This window comes from Platalea leucorodia, assembly GCF_965183815.1.
Source record: "Platalea leucorodia genome assembly, chromosome: Z".
Lineage (NCBI taxonomy): Eukaryota > Metazoa > Chordata > Aves > Pelecaniformes > Threskiornithidae > Platalea > Platalea leucorodia.
The window spans coordinates 13261007-13277602 of record NC_138858.1 but is presented as its reverse complement, the minus strand read 5'-3'; the positions used below and the strand labels follow the sequence as shown (position 1 = coordinate 13277602).

The 16596-nt window shown below is 39.9% G+C and overlaps 1 protein-coding gene across 2 annotated transcripts; it reads right to left on the bottom strand.

Annotated features, from left to right (window-relative positions):
- Positions 1-285: 285 nt before the first annotated feature.
- Positions 286-16169, bottom strand: TARS1 (threonyl-tRNA synthetase 1). Of its 2 annotated transcripts, none has more exons than XM_082335415.1 (19): positions 16113-16169; positions 15633-15713; positions 14554-14744; positions 13390-13513; positions 12157-12278; positions 11825-11942; positions 10899-10963; positions 10739-10817; positions 10011-10157; positions 9007-9105; positions 8106-8272; positions 7392-7554; positions 7166-7303; positions 6330-6407; positions 3727-3827; positions 3502-3606; positions 2735-2807; positions 1881-1995; positions 286-545 (listed from the first exon to the last, which is right to left on the bottom strand). In XM_082335415.1, exons 1-19 carry the CDS (start codon positions 16131-16133, stop codon positions 397-399), a joined length of 2136 nt encoding a protein of 711 aa, XP_082191541.1. In that variant the 5' UTR covers positions 16134-16169; the 3' UTR covers positions 286-396. The 2 variants fall into 2 exon arrangements, with proteins under 2 accessions (XP_082191541.1, XP_082191542.1); XM_082335416.1 differs by lacking the exon at positions 16113-16169 and adding an exon at positions 15857-15926.
- Positions 16170-16596: the final 427 nt, after the last annotated feature.

Below are 16596 nucleotides of genomic sequence, written 5' to 3'. Positions count from 1 at the left end.
AGCACACGGTTACTATGGTTTCTTAAGCCTGAGGTCCTTTGTTTAACTTTCATGAAAAACAGTTCTTATCAAAATGTATTTTATTCTTAACAGGGTAGTTAGAATGCGATGGGTATACCTGATTAACATTTCCATTTTCCCTTGCAGTCACAGAAAGTAATTTTATCTTGCTTCATCTGTCATTAGTCAGAGGCCAGGAAATTTTACTTCAAGGTCTGTGAAAAATTGATTTTTACAAAAAAGAGACATTTCTGACTAAAGAAAAAAATCTCTGCTAAAACGAGCAAGAGGTCCAATGTGAAATATATTTCAAATCTGGTTCAGCAGAAAAACTCTGTGGTTAACTGAATTACGAAAACTAGAATCTTTTTTTTATGCCAGGTACAGCAGATGGTGTTAGAATTCCTCTTCAGCTTGTCTGGAGCGAGAGCATTTCAGTTCCAGCAGTCTCTCCACAGTGTCGGCAATTGTACGCTCACCATGCACCTTGTTATCTCGGGTGCGGATGTTAACTGTTCCGCTCGCCTTCTCCTTTTCACCAACAACTAGAAACAACCAAGATGCAAATGAATGAACTTAATATTTAGCAAGCTCTTTTTTTCCCCCATTCCCTTAAAACTTAGGCATTCTAAACAAAAAGTCTAAAAACCTTACAACCAACACATCAAATCCTTCCTTGCCCACCTCCCAGCTCCCTCCACTTAGATCTGTAACAGCCAATAGCCTTATTTAACCTCGTATCATTTAACACGTTTTAGTGTGTCATGAACAGCAACTTAGCAAAATATGAGTAAAGAGAAAAGTAAACTTAGTAAGTCCAGCTTGACTTACTTCTTATTAGAGAGAACCACAAAGTCAAAATGAGAAATAAACATAGAGTACTCCACAGGCAAAGATCAGAAAGACAACTTGATTGTAAATAACCAATAGCTATTTGCTTTCTTTACAGAGACAGCAAGACAGTTTATTGGAAAATCCCAAAGCTATTTTACTTGAACATTAAGATACAGATACCAAGATAACATATGTATGTCGCATTACTAATATAAATTTTATATAATGTACTTGGAAGTTGCTACAGGAGATTGTATTTCTCTGGTACCCAAGCTACATTCTGTGGGACAACTCTTTGAAACAACCTCTGAACATAAATTAGGTAAGACTTTTTCCCTGATTGGCTGATCATTTGTTTGTGGTCTTGAAGGTAAAATGTGGTTGTGTCTTATCTGTATCATATACTTAAAGTTTTAAAGAACAAAAGAACTTTACTCATGACTCTGAGGGTAGAGGTTCTCTGCCAAAAGCTCCTTCTACTCTAATGGATCCCAGATAGTTTTAGGGTCAATACTACAGCCTCAATTTACATGACATGACTAAGGTGGTGCATCAAATCACATACTTCGGGGTCAGTTTCTAGTTGTCCCTGCATTGCCCTCTCGTGGAAGGGCCTTCCATGCATGCGTGTATAGCTCAGAAGCGCACCACAGCTGAATGCAGTGAAAATACGGTACTTCTTTTGCTACACTTGAAACAAGAGCATAAATTATGGGGGGGTGGGGGTGTGGAAACATTGCTTAACAATCTGACTGACAAAGGCCAAGAGATTTCTCCCCATTGCTGACCAGAAGACAGCAAAGACCTTTTTCTAAAGCAGCAGTAATGCCTTGGGTCACAGTGACCTCCTGTCACTGACAGCTATACAAGCCAGGAATGCCTATCATGCAGGCAGGAGAGACTCTCTGGAACAGAGACTCTTAGGAGCAAAGTGACCTGAAACACCGACTACCACTCTCTGCCTTGCTCACAGAATAAAGATCAAATCCTATAACCTATGCAAGAAAGTCAGCCAGGATAAAGGTAACAAATGCACTATACATTACCCAGAATAAAATTATACTGTGCAAGCTGAGCATTTCTGATCTTCTTGTTCAGCGTGCACCCAGGATCTACATCAACATCTGCCATTAATCCAGCGTCGTGGAAGTGCTGCCTGACCTAGGAGAAAAAGTATTTACACTGTCACTACAGGATATTCATGACAATGAACTATTTATGACTTGTAGATTTAAGCCAGTCAAGCTTATCTAACCCCTAAAACAAAGGCTCTGACATTGGCTCAGGCATTGGAAATGAGCCCACTTCAAGAAATGAAAACAGGTCAGCTATCATGCAAGTACATACACACTAAATAACTAAGCAGTGATGTGAATATGTAATGTTTTGGGCTGAATAGTGATTTGAGTTTGATATTGCAAAAGGCAGCAGAATGGTGGAGCTTTCTGATTAGAAGGGTTTTTTTTATTTTGCAGACTATTTTATTTATGTATAATGTGCTTGAAAGAAATACAGGAGAAGGTCTGCTGGATGCTAAATATGTGAAGGCCCATCTTCATCTTTCTTACTGCTTTTGCAAGATGCACATGGCCATGGGAGACTAGAACCTGAAGGGTAAGACAGCGTTTGAGCTAGAGAGAAAAACTACATTTTCCAAAAACGAAAGCCTCACAAAGATCAGCATTTGTTGTTTAGATACCCAAAATCTATTTCAGGTCCTCTTTAAGAGACATCTACAACTTCAGCAGCTAATTACTGTTGTAATATAAAAATGATACAATGTAATATGCAAAGACTCATAACATTTATCTGGGATAAACACTATTAATCATTAATAATCAAGTATCTCAACTAAATACAACATACTGAAAAAAAAAAGCCCCAAAATCATATACATCACCTGTTGAGCATACTCATCACATGTTGGTCCCACTGGTACCACCATTACCTGCTGTGGTGACAGCCAGAGAGGCCTTCAATAAACAAACAAAACACGTTTATACAGCTTTCAGTATTTTTTTACTACGAAAAATCCTCTTAACAGATAGGACTAAAATCTACACAAGAGATTCATAAAGCCAGCTGCTTAAATTGGTTTCAGAGGCAATGATAGCCCTATACTCGTTACAATTTATCTCCCAAAAAGAACCTAGTGTCTAAAAGAATTGCAGTGTGGACAAAAGTACTTTTTGAACTGAAGATTCAAGTTGTGTTTTACATCAGACAACAAATCACGATTGAGTTGTTGAGCTTATTACTAACTAATTATGGGAAAACACTTACTTTTGAGTCTTACTATAATCAGAGAGGTCATCCCCATCAAGTATTATACTGCAGCAGGTAAAGGAGATGACCTACATAAATGACTCTTTGCAAGGCAGCCCAGCTGCAAAAGCAAAGTTGACATGTATACACCTTGGACAGGCAAGCTGTATGCTGCACCTGCATGAGTGGTATCATGTAGAGGCTATCATATCTAAAATTATTTAATATCTAAGGAAGGTGGTTCAGAAGTAATTGCCCTGTGGTACGCCTACGGCATGTCTCTGTAGCAAGCAAGTAGAACAAACCCTTTTGATTCTTGCATGCTTGGGGCTACTTTCTCTTCAACACTCTTCTCTGAGTGTTTGCTCAAACTGGAATAATAAATCTACTTTTCAACGTTACCATTTGCCTCCGTAGTTTTCAGTTAGAATGGCGATCATTCTCTCCACAGATCCCAAGATAGCCCGGTGAATGATAACTGGTCTTGTCTTGTCATTACCATCATGGCTGTGAAGAGATTTTTTTTTTTTTTTTAAATATAAGTTTTTTCTTGATGTAAACTTATGCCTGTAAATGACAGGAAAGTCAGATTATATAGCAATTAAACCCACCAGCCTCTGTGCTTACCTGACAAAGGTGAGGTTAAATCTGACTGGCAGCTGGAAGTCGAGTTGGATTGTAGCACATTGGTGGTAGCGGCCAATGGCATCTTTAATCTGAATGTCAATCTTAAAAACAAAAAAGACACAAACTTTTACTACAGTTTAAGATACAAGTATGCCCCTCTGAAAGCAAACTCATTGTTTTAAGATGGAAGGTTTCACTCAATGCAGAGGAAATGTACATGGTTTTAGACAACATACTTTTATTTCAGCCTACATTAGGACTTAAATGATTTGCAAGTTCTGATACAGAAAATGTTAGAGCTAAAAACAGGGTGAGCAAGTAGAGACATTACTTCAGCGGGGAACTACATTTAGTACCTCAGACTATTTTTTGTGAGTTTCAGTCTGGGACTTTCATGGGCCTTTTCACCAACTGAATTCAGCAGCACAGGAGTGCAAGTCCAAGATCAGAACTGAACATGTCTCACCAAAAATGAGACTTCTTTAACCTCAAACTGGCAAACTTACACTCCTTTATTATGCAGTACTGGAATACTTTGCAGCTGATCTTACAAATTCAGGGCAGGAACATGGGATGAGAATCCTGCTGTTAAGTAGTCCACTTACCAGTAGGGATCATATTAATCAATGACACTTGTTCTAACTGAGTATCTACAGTCAAGCCTGTTCTTTCTATTGCATCTTACGCTTTAATCCTCAGTATGCTTATGATAAAAGTTAGACAAAGAGACAGATAGAAAACAGTACATTTATAGTCTCCTGACCTTATTTATTTATCACATTGCTCTCTTATTCATCATTTTACCAGTATGGCCATATGCTGGGGCTGTGTGCCTTATTTTAATTTATGTATCAAACAGACCAGTGTTTTATTAACTGAAGTTCTAAATGTCTTTCAATTTTGCATTCGGAAGCCAGAGTTTATCATAGTTCAGCTACTCACCAAAGAGCTTCTTTCAAAATAAATGATTTACAGCCTTCTTTAATTTCAAATCATCCAGTTATAGAGTAGAAAAAAAATGCAAATAGTTTAAAGGTACCCTAGATGTAGAGCTTAACTTAAAAATGTAACTTCAACTAGTTTCCATTAAAACCAGTGCAAAATGCTACGTTTGCTCACCGTACTTTGGCTAGAGTGTATTAGGAGCAAGTATAAGGTTAATTAAGGTTAACAAAGGTTCCTGTAGATATTTGCCTTCTTTCAAATCAACTGAGGAAATTACTAAATCTTGTTTGCATTTCACATTATGAATGATTAGCTGCTATGACACATTTCACCTACAAGCCATAAAATGAAATTGATTCAATTAGCATACGAAGAGAGAAATCAGAACCACTTTACTAGATGACTGAATATAGACATAAATGTAGGTTTATTAGGGAAAGATTTACAAGTAATTTTGTAATGCGCTCTGTCCTTAAGCGCAAAGATATCAGGAAATGTCTAGAAAGCCCTACTTAATCTGTGTGAATTGAAGAGACAGCTTTAAAAAAACCCAACAAAACCACAAAACCAATGCAAGGGGCTTTTTAAAAATACCAAAACGCACAAGCAACTCAATGCAGCTACAGAACTGTGCCAATAAAAGTAACATTTTTAAAAAATTTCTTTTACCAGTAAGTTTATTTTTGTTTTTCTCATGACTTAGGATTCACTTATTACCAAAGGATTATTTCTGATGCAGCAACTGCTGTGGTAATACAGATCTTACAGTGCCACCTTCTGTTCATGTCTCCCACCAAACCAATCAGCTCTGTTGAAGCAGCAGACAAATAGTTTCTAAGTGTAAACTTGGTTTAATTAATGAAATGTGTGTTAAAGCTATGTGAAAACCAGGATCACAGAGTAGTATTTCTCTCTCAAGTATGTAGGAGTTTATGTATCTGGAAAAACAGAAAATTTCAGCCATACAGCATCTTAAAATGGTATTAGATAACTACAAAAAAAATCCCCTCTCCCTAATCCCAGCTCCTAACAATCTCAGCTTGTACCAGGTTGTCAGTTTAAGAATCAGTTTTGTTCTATATCCTCCAGCCAAACCTAACAGCACCAATGCTTTAGAAACGCATACTGACACTGAAAAATTTAGTTATAGTGTTACATTGGAAGGAAATGTGCAGGACAATAAATAAAAAATAAAAGTTGTCTTTACCAAGAAGATCATGAATAAAACCCAAGAGGACCACGATACTATTTTCTCCCCCTTGCTCATAAGAAGATATGAAAAACATTCTTTATGTATTAACAGCGTTCAGTATCCACCTGTATTTGTTTAACTAACTCAGAGCAGAATGTTAACTAGATAGAGACTTTGTCTTGGTCAGGTATGTATTTGAAGTCATCTGGCAAACATTCTGCACAAAGAGATGCCCAACACTTGTCTTTCTGGGGAAAGCGACGTTTAGCATAATTTTGTAAACACATGAAGACTTTGGGGTTTTTTCTATTCATCCGCCATACTGCAAAGAACAGTATTTGCATGCTACCCCTACTGCCAAGATTACGGTAGTATCAATGGAAAGCAAGGAATTGTATAACTTTTGTCTGCCTCATCGAAACAGAATTAAAAGCCCAACCCAGCTAGGGGTTAGCAACATACTAACCTTAGGTCCATAGAAAGCTCCATCGCCAGGGTTCAACTCCCACTTCTCACCAAAGTCATTGAGGCTGTTTTCGAGTTGCTAAAGATAAAGGACACACACATTCAGTGTTTCTCAATCATTTGCTGTCTTTCCATGTTACAGCATCAGGTCAGCCTGCTGCTACAGATATGTGACACTACCAATTCTCAGTACTTCTCAGTTACTGCTGCAACTCATTTGTTTTCTGAAAAAGGAAAGTTTCAGAAGGGCTCCAGCTAAAACAAAATTCCAGTCCAAATTTAAACAAACAAAATTAAAATTTAAACAAACAAAATTAACGCATTCATTTTGGAAGAAGCCAAACAAACAGCATTAGCTAAGATGCAAGAAATTTTTATGCTAGATCCAAAGTTTGTAGATAATATTGAGAAGGGATCCACCCTGATACACCTAATGTCTATTTCTGCCCTATCTTCTCCCCAGCACTGCACTCCCAGGGGCTAACCCTATCCCTTTAATCATGAAAGCAACCTGGCTTTTGGAAGATGGCTCTAAGTCTTATTACTGGGGCTGCCAGAATTGGTTCTCTTCCTTCTTTTTTTTTTTTTTTTTTTTAAATTATCAAAAATATACAAGGAGAGAGAGAAGGAGAGAAAGGTAATTTGATTCTGACATGGAGATTGCTTCTGTATGGAGAGTAAGCTGTTTACAGCAGCCAGACTGAATCGAAGACAGTTATTAAAGTTATATTGCTCATGCCCAGCTGTCACGGTACCTCCCAGAAGGCAATATGTTCTTATAGGACTTCCAGCTGCAGCCTTGCTTTCCTATAAAAAGTTAATAAAACTACTGTTTACCTTTTCAGCTTGATTCCACACTTCAATATCTCCCAGGTACTTTTCAGGACGAGTGGAGAGATTCAGTTTAAAGGAAAATCCGAAGACATCATACACAGTACGCAAGAACTGCAGACAACTCTTTATCTCCTCTTCAATCTTTATGAGAATAGAAATAAAGTCTCAAATATGGAAAAATCAGCTAATCTGATTTTAATACCCAATTTCATTTAACAGCAGCCGATACCTGCTCCATAGCACAGAATATGTGAGCATCGTCCTGCTGGAACCGACGTACTCGAGTGAGTCCTGTAAGAGCTCCTGACAGTTCATTGCGATGCAGAACACCAAAATCAGCCAATCGTAATGGCAGCTCACGCCATGATCTTGGACGATGATCAAACATAAGGCTGAAGGAAAAGTTTATTACTTGAAGCTCATCCAGAATCAAAATTCTGCAAAGAACAGCCCATGAGAAGCAGACAGTACCTAAGCAGATGCCTATAATGCCAATCATGTAATCTGAATACAACCATCATTCACATCTAGTTTTGTCAGGAAAACAAATGCAGATATCCTTTTGTAGTTAGTAGGCTTCCCCCACCTCACAGAGAGAAGATTAAACAGCTCCTAAAACTGAGCATTAAAACCTAAGAGCCTAAATTGCCATAAAATTGACAATGCCCCAGTATCTGTTTTGGACATCCAGGTTTTGTAGTACCAAGGTAAGCTTCAGGTCTAAAACACAGTCACTGTAATGATGGAAAAATGACATTTCTCAGCATCACAAGTAAACAGAGCATGTAGACAACAAGACTCATAATTACATCACTCCTGACAGCATGTGACATTTGAATACCTGAAGATAGCCATCTTTGTAATTAAGCAGGCAAAAGAAACAGGATTTTTTTTTTTTTGAATCAGCATCATCTTTGGTAAATTGCATTTGCTACATATTTACCAGTGTCCTGGACAGTTCATAGGCTTCAGAGCAAAAATTTCTTTCTCCACTTCAAAGGAAAACATGTTTTCACTGTAATGCTGCCAGTGCCCCGAAGTCATCCATAGTTTGCTGTTGAAAACATTGGGAGTGACAACCTCCTGGAATCCACGTTTTCGATACTCACTCTAAAACAAGAGACCCAGTATGTAAAATAACTAATAAAGCAAACAAAAGTAATGGTACTCAGTCTTCAATCTGCAGCCATCACAGAAAATGCTGCCCTATAGAAGTCCACGACTCGAGAAGAGAAGAGCAGGGAAGAGTAAAATTCAAGCTGGACATGCCAGGATGCATCCCTTCCACCAGCACCACCCTTCCCCAAACAATTTCTCTGTAGTAAGCAAGAAGAACAAGTTTCCTCCCTGCAAGCAAAGCAGCAGTCTCTAATTATTCAATGACACTTGTTAGTACATTGCAGCCCAAATACACAATAAGACAGACTTTAAATATTATAACAGGAAGATCAAGATTTTTTTTTCTACACATAATTTCATAACAAATAGTTCTACAAAGCCAAATTTAGTGAGTTTATTAAAACAAACCAATATGCATCAGTGGAGCAGCTGTAGTGTGAGCTTAGCTGTACTATTAGATGTCGAAGAATTTATATTATAAAGCATCGTTATTACTGCTTTAACTGCAGGTATAAAGTATTGATAAAAACATAACTTAGGGGAGATTGTGACAAAACCAATTCGAAGAAACCAGGTTTCTTTAGTTCCGTGGTTTACAGGACTAAGAGATTAAACTAACTTAAAATGAAGTGCTGTTAATACTGTTACATGTAATATGCTGTTACCTATTTTTCTAAAATTAAGCAATTTCTTCGATTAGAAGATTTCCAAAAGACCTTACTTACCCGGATAAACTCAATTAATGTGTTATAAATGTAAGCTCCTTTTGGCAAGAAAAAACAGCTCCCAGGGCTGAGCTCATGGAAGAAAAACAGTTCTTGGTCCTGCAGAAAAATAATATTTGAAAAGCTTAGTATTTGTACACCAGCTCTTTCACTTAACATTCACAAATTAATTACTACTGACTGGGCATCACTAATCAAAGTTAAAAAAAAAAAAGCTAAAAAAAAAGCAGTATCAACAGATCAGATGCATTTTCACTAGTATTTTTATCTCCATCAGTACTTACAGGGGAAGGAGATTGTTCAGTTTCCTGTTTCATTACTGATGCTCCAAAACTTTATGTTTACGTGTAACTCCTAACCATGCCCCCACAGCTCCCTTTGTACACTGGTAAGTAATGTTTAGTTCTGGTTCTGCAACACTCTAATTATTTTCACATAAGCTGAATGTGTGAACTGTAGTTGGCTAATGTTGTGCGCATACTTGAGTGCGCATATAGTGAATTCTTCTGCATAATTTCCTGATGTCCTAACAGCAGACCTTGTAACAATGTTCAGGACTATCAATTATCTGGCAGGGGTTTCCATCTAAAAAACAAAACCAAAACCCAACCAACGAAAAAAACACAGAAATGTATTATGGATTCTGAGATCACGTAGAAGAAAAGAACTGTGAGTGAACAGGCTGCAGCAAACTGTGTAGGAAGAAGCACTGCCTGCAGACTGAAGTGTTCATGTTTTGCAGACTTAACTGTTCATGTTCTGTTCCGATTGCTTGGTGGAATAAGGATGCCATCGTGTTTGAAACAGTGAAAAGTCTAAAGAGAAGTTACTTGCTTTAGGACTTTTTAATGCTCTTCAAGAGTACCTGACTTTGCAACTCGACTGAAAATACAATTGTTTCACATCTATTGGGGCAGCAAGTATACGCTATCTTCGAGATCCTTCTAGTTAAGGGGCTACATCCGCACAGTTTGTGAAAGACATTACCAGAAAAACTGTCTCACCCGCCCAATTTTTCTGTGATCTCTGTTTTTAGCCTCCTCCTGGAATTTCTCCCATTCCTTCAGCATTTTTGCATCTGGGAATGAAATTCCGTAGATGCGCTGTAGGGATTCCATATCAGCCTTGCCTTCCCAATAGGTAGAAGAATTCTGCATGCAAAAAAGAAAGGCAACATTGAAGAAAAGCAGGAGCCTCCACATTTTACTACTACTGCCTGCTATGAAAAGGCATGCAATTATTAATAAATCACTATACTTAATATAGAACAACTAAGGCATAAGGAGAGTTTTAATCTTATGTTCAGAGCACTGATTAGAAAAATCCAGTAAGAATAAGTGAACAGAATATGTAGAAATGGTTTCAAGCTCTCTCTTGTCTTTTTCTTAAGCCTATTTACTCTCTTTGCACCCATCCTATTCCAACTGTTTATTTACACTCAGCCATAACCATCAGCTGAGCAAAAACTATAAACTCTAATTTATACAGTTCAACCAAGCCTTAAGCCACACTCACGTTCCTGTCTGTGCTGGAAGTGCAGGCCCTGGACACCTAGTTGGGCTTCACACCATTTGAACATTCTAGCACACAAACCTTTATCAATTTGTTACACTGAACTTTTGGCCAGGTTACCCATTTCACGGTAAATTCTTGGATAAGCCACGAAGTATTGCCCAAAGACAGCAACACATTTTCAGTGAAAACATTTGTCTAAGGCAGTTTCAGCACTTACCTTATGAATTTTTATGGTCTTTATCTTGCCAGTATGTCTGACATGAGGCCCTCTGCATAAATCTATCAAGGGACCACACCTAAGAACAAGAAAACATTCATTTGGTATATTTCAGCATAGAAAGACGTACCAAGTAATATTATGATGCATGCATAATTACCTGTATACTGTTGTAGTTGGAGTATTGACCTTCTCATTCAGGATGCGACACTTGAATTTATTATACTGAGAAGAAGAGCAGCACACATATTTGTTAACTCCTTGTTAAGCAACAGAACTGGCTGACATTTTAAGTTATTTGCAAACCTAATGCTATGCTGCGTCAAAAGAGGGTTATAAAAGACAGACAGACAGATAGTTAAGCAGTGGAGCAAGCTGCCCAGAGAGCACGTTGTGCAGTCTCCGTCCTTAGAGGTTTTGAAGGCCCAACTGGACAAGCCCTCAGAAACCTGGTCTGGCTTCAGTGTTGACGCCATGCCCTCTGCATGAGATTGGACTGGAGACGTACAGAGGTACCTTCCAACCTGAATGGCACTATGATTCTCTTGATGCCCTAAGACTGGAAACTGAGTAACGTCTGTCTCAATGCCAGAAAATTATTTGCTGCTAGGTACTAAAGAGAAAGGATCAGCTTTTAGTGTTGCCTGGACTTTCTCAGAAGTCCTCATTCTAAAAAACGTTTTATGAAGCTTTCTGAATGTATCAGCACATGCAGTTATAGCATCACCACAGCATTTTACTAACAGACAATATAATGTAAGCATATAACTGCACGTAATATATTGCAAATTTACATCTGTGGCAAATAAATGAAGAATGTGGCTTCAAAGATTCTACCAAGGTCACCCAGGGGAAGAATGAGAATTCTTACAGTTGCAGAAAATCGAATGCACATTCCTGAGAACCTAAGAATTACAACTTCACTCATTTTTTTGTTAAATATCACAAATGATCTTATAAGAACATATCACCTTAAGAAGTTAATTTGGTAGACCTTCCTCTACCCTAACAGAACATGCAGCTAAAGTTACAAATACTTAAAGAATAACTGCACCATGCTAGAAACAACCTTTTAAAACAGCCTACCTTAAACATTTCAAGTAGTGTTTCCTTCTTAACTTCCAGTCTTTCAAAGGCTTGTTTTTCCTTCATTATCTTTTTGCATAATGTTTCCAAAGCAGAGAAGTCATTACTTGACACACCCCTAAAATAAACACACACAAAAAAGTGAATCATTCTTGCTTTCACTTGCAATTTCTGATCGAGTTGCAATGCACTAGCCTGTCAATGGGACACACTGCAAAGAACAAAGCAATCTGCAGTAGTGCAGATGACTTTGTTCTGGGAACAAGCTGATAACAAAAATTTTGCTGTGACTGCCATCTCTCTGCTACTAAAAAGAAAAATACAAAACCTACCCTTCCTCAAGGAACATGTCATAATAAAATCCATTTTCTATTGGTGGGCCATAGCACAAACAGCCACCATAGATTCGCTCCATAGCTTCACCCATTATGTGAGCACTCGAGTGCCAGTATACCTAATGGAGGGAAAAAAGAGAAGACCAGTCTGAATATGCACAATGCATTTCTGAGTATTTTATTTAAAACCTTTTCTGAAACATGCGCTTTTAAGGATACTTGATGGAGATCCCACATTAAAGCAGTCTGCAGAACAGAAGTGACCTGCCCAGCAACAACACTCTCACCCTAAGCACCAATATTTCCAAAATGTAACACTGAAAATTGTTTACAGCCTGGTAGCGAATAATTCTTATTTTCAACGAATGCTGAAATGATTCAATTATTGTCAAGAAGTCAGGAAACTAATTCAGCAACTTTTTTCCTATGAACTTCAATCAGTCAGCTCTGCATAAAGACCAAAAGGTGCACTTTCAACATAAGGCTGTGGTCCTAATCCGAAGATTTTAAGCATGGGAAATCCTGCACTGAAGTAGAACAGTTCATAAAGTTAAAAATCACACTCCATCTTGTAGTACACCTGAAGTTTTGACAAATTAAAAGCAAATCTATAGGACTTCATTCTGCTTTTATTTGCACAGAGCAGAAAACATAAATCTCACAGCAGCCATCACTTAGCCAATACGAAAACCTTAAGTTTGAAGGCAAGACCTCCGTGATGAGTTTGACTAACAGCTTGTTGTACCAAATGATTTTTTCTAAAGAGAGTATGTACAAATTTACTGGATATCCACATTCATCCAAATGAGTAGCCAAAATAAAGGACGTACTTTTGCACATTCACAGTAAAAGAGCTGCCTACCCAGTACTTTCATGATTGTACAGACAGTACTGCACTCAGTACTGTTTTCAAAATCAGTGCTAAAGAGGTCAGTTCAAAAGACCTACTTTACATTAACATGAAAGTTGCAAATATAAAACTTTAACGAGAGCAGACTTGACATAACCTACAGCAACTGCTAGCAGACTTGGCTACAAATACACAGCAGAATGTACACTGTCTGCAGTACGGCATCTCCCTTGTAAGGAGCTACGAAAAAATGCAGATGTACCTACGCAGCAAACCTGTTCCTGTCTCATCTTCTGAACACAATAACGACGCAAATAACTACTTGAGGCTGAGTTTAATGCAAATCCAAGGACAAACAAATTTTGGTAGAAGATACTCACTGCTTGAGCCTCTTCATCTTCAAACTTAAGCAGCTCCAGGGTACAATCCTCCTCCAAAGGACGGTCTAGATCCCAAACCATCTTGTTCACTTTAGCAATAACAGTGTTGTCAGCTAAGCCCTGACTACAGAATAAATACACAGTATATAATCTTTTGAAATCAGCAAGTAGAAGTTCCCCAAATTTGCCCTCCATGTTGAATAAGATTTTCAGGAGTGCTCAGAAAAGGTACAATGTCATAAATAAATTCCAAATAAATGAGCAGTTTAGCCAGTCTTGAACATTTATGAAAATCCTACTCACACCTCAGAGATGAGGGAAGAAAACTGTGCTGTATACTCAACATTCATTAACATATTTGACTTAGAGGCAGCCACCTCAAAGTACTAACCTGACTTCAAAATCTTATTGCAATAAAAGACAGAGCTTCTCTTTTAAGAACTATCAAAAACCATTTCTGATGTAGTAACTTTACAGTTTTGTTTCCACTAGGCAAAAAACCCTTTCCTTGATCTCAAATCACAAAAGCAAAGAAGGTTCCAACGACAAGGCACCTAAGCATGAAAAAAAAAGGCATTTCACCTCTAGGAATCACCCAGTTTTTGTAATTTTAACTGTTAGGGTGTCCAGTGTGCATTGTTCAAATATACTCCACAGCAAGTCTGAGTAACCGGGAGATGTGCAATGCTCTTTTGGATGGGTATCTCCCACACAAGTAAGAATGCAGTTAACTGAAAGATACTCATACTGTTAACTCTCTTTGAAATCATCTGAAACATCACCCAGCAGCCATCTTCCCCAGGCTGATGCGAATGAGGTTGCATGTGCTAACATTCAATCTGATACAGTAAATTTATTAGCAAATTAGTTCTTAATGCAACAACAGTACTTGCAGGGAAAAATATGCAAGTAATGTGTGACTAAAAGATCTCAACTATATTCTTATTTAATTGTAGGAACTGTACCTTCATGAGGCAAAAAAATTACACTCCAAAACTCAAACCCTACTGATTACCTCCAGTTTATTATATACAAGATGCCTTGAGAAGAGCTGAGATAAATGGCTAACAGAGAACTTATACATTACCCATACTCTCACAGCCACAACCTGCAGACATAGAGCTGTCTGAAAATGATTGAGTGCATCACAGAATACAATCATACCTAATTCCACAAGCGATTTGGTAAGGAGTAGTCTTCCAAGATTCAGCATCAACCTGCTTGCCATCGGGTAATGTAACTTTAATGGGTTTACTGTCATTTGCAGCTCTTTCTGCAAGGAGTGCATCATGTTCAGCTTTAAGTTTATTGTACATCTCTAAACGCTCATTGATAAATGCAGGCCAGGGATTCAGCTATGTATAATGAATAAAGAGAGAGGAAAAAAATATTAGAGTAATCTAATATCACATTATGTCAATAATGCAAACAGAATGGATATACTTTTCACAAGCAGCTATGTGACCATATCTATGTATGTGCTATATCTAACCATCATTATTATGATAGATTAATTATATAGTATTGGTTACTTAGTAATAACACTTCAGCTTAATGAAAATTACTACTTTGAAATGTACCACTGTACACCTCTTTAATAAACTACACGTATGTTAATAAGCTACTACACAGTTTATTAAACACCTGTTCAATAAACTACACAACAACAAAAATAAATTTGAAAAGACTGCAGAAGTTCAACATAAAAATATATTTTTGTTATTAGGTCAAAAAACTGAGCAAACACCTCTACTCTGAGGCACCCGGAGAGGAACTGACTCCAGCCTCCACGTCATACAATGACATCAGGGCTATCAGCTTCAGCATAATCAAAGTTACACAGCTATGCAGTTGGCACAGCATTAGTGCTGGCTAGCAGCTGGCCCTCTCCATGCACAGTCAGAGGGATCTGTGTTTACCCACCATGAAGACCAAAAAGGCAGAGCACTTTAGGCAGGCTTTCCTCATCCCAGAGATCTGCTGCCCACCTCCTGGGGCAAACAGAGGCACAGTGAAAAAAGCAACTGTGGAAATCAGAGCCACTCTCCAATTACATCAGTATAACTTGGTGTAAAATGCAACAAAGTCACTTCATAGCAAACTTCAGTACAATAAGAAATAGTGGGAAAAGGAGTCACTGTAACGCCAGATGAAATACTTCAGAGGGATGAACTGCATCAGTACACAAGACAGCAAGCAGGAGACCGCCTCTTTCAACCCCCCGTGGCCCAAGGGCAGCTCACCTCCATCCGCCCTCCATCGCCGGCCCCCTCCTTCATTTTCTTCTTTCCGCAGTCTGCCTTTTTTTCCTGCCCAGCATCTACCTGAGGAGGGCGAGCACCATTTCCTCATTCTCCAGCAGTCGCTCACACCTACGGCGCTTTAACCCCCCTCAGCCCCACACACCAGGGAAGAGACCCGACCCCTTCGCCCCGGGAAACCACAGCCCAGCTCCCTGCTCTTTTACCTTCAGGTAAATCCCACCGCCTTCCGACCCTGCTGCCCCGCAGCAAACCCGCTATAAGGCTGAGGGGGAAGAGGCCTAGCTCCCTCCTGCCGCCACCACCCGTCCTCCTGACAGGGCCGCCCCCCTCCAGGCCTGACGCGGGACGAAAGGGACGCCCCGCCTCAGGACACCCCCCGGCCCGCGGTGAGGGGGAGCCGCGCCGAGGAGAGAGCCGGTGCTCCAGCGCGGCCCGCCGCCGCCGCGCAGCCGGGCCCACCTGGCTGTCAGCGCCCGCCATTGCCACACGCGGAGCCGCTCGGCGCAGCGGGGAAGGGGCGGGAACGGCCCCGCGCAGGCGCCTCCGGCCGCCGCAGCTGATGCAACCGCGGGCGGCCGCACCGACCCGGCCTGAGCGGCCGCGGCCGCGCCAATGGGGCCGGAGGGCCGCGCCGGGCCGGCCGGGGGTGTGTGGCCGGGGCGGGGGTGGAGGCGGCCTGTGAGGGGCCCCAGCAGCTCAAGATGGCGGAACCCTGGGCAGCACCCGTGAGGGTGGGAAGCGGGGCCGCGGGGTCCCGTGTCCCCACACCCGCTGGTCCCCGCGCTCCTGCGGGGCGAAGCATAGCCAGCCTTCCCCTGCCAGCAGGGCCGTAGGGCCCCGCGAGGGTGGCAAGGGGCTGAGGGACGGGGTGGCCCTCGGGGAGGCCAAGCTACCATTCCCGAGACAGAGATTCAGTCAAGGATGGATTAACTGATGGGAGTAC

What these genes read in the sequence shown, in the direction of transcription:
- TARS1 (XM_082335415.1), bottom strand. Translation starts at nt 16,133, where the DNA reads ATGGCGGGCGCTGACAGCCAG. An exon ending in CCAACTACAACAGTATACAG is followed by an intron (nt 10,818 to 10,898) that starts GTAATTATGCAT and finishes TCTTGTTCTTAG; the next exon opens with GTGTGGTCCCTTGATAGATT. An exon ending in AGACCATAAAAATTCATAAG is followed by an intron (nt 10,158 to 10,738) that starts GTAAGTGCTGAA and finishes TTTTGCATGCAG; the next exon opens with AATTCTTCTACCTATTGGGA.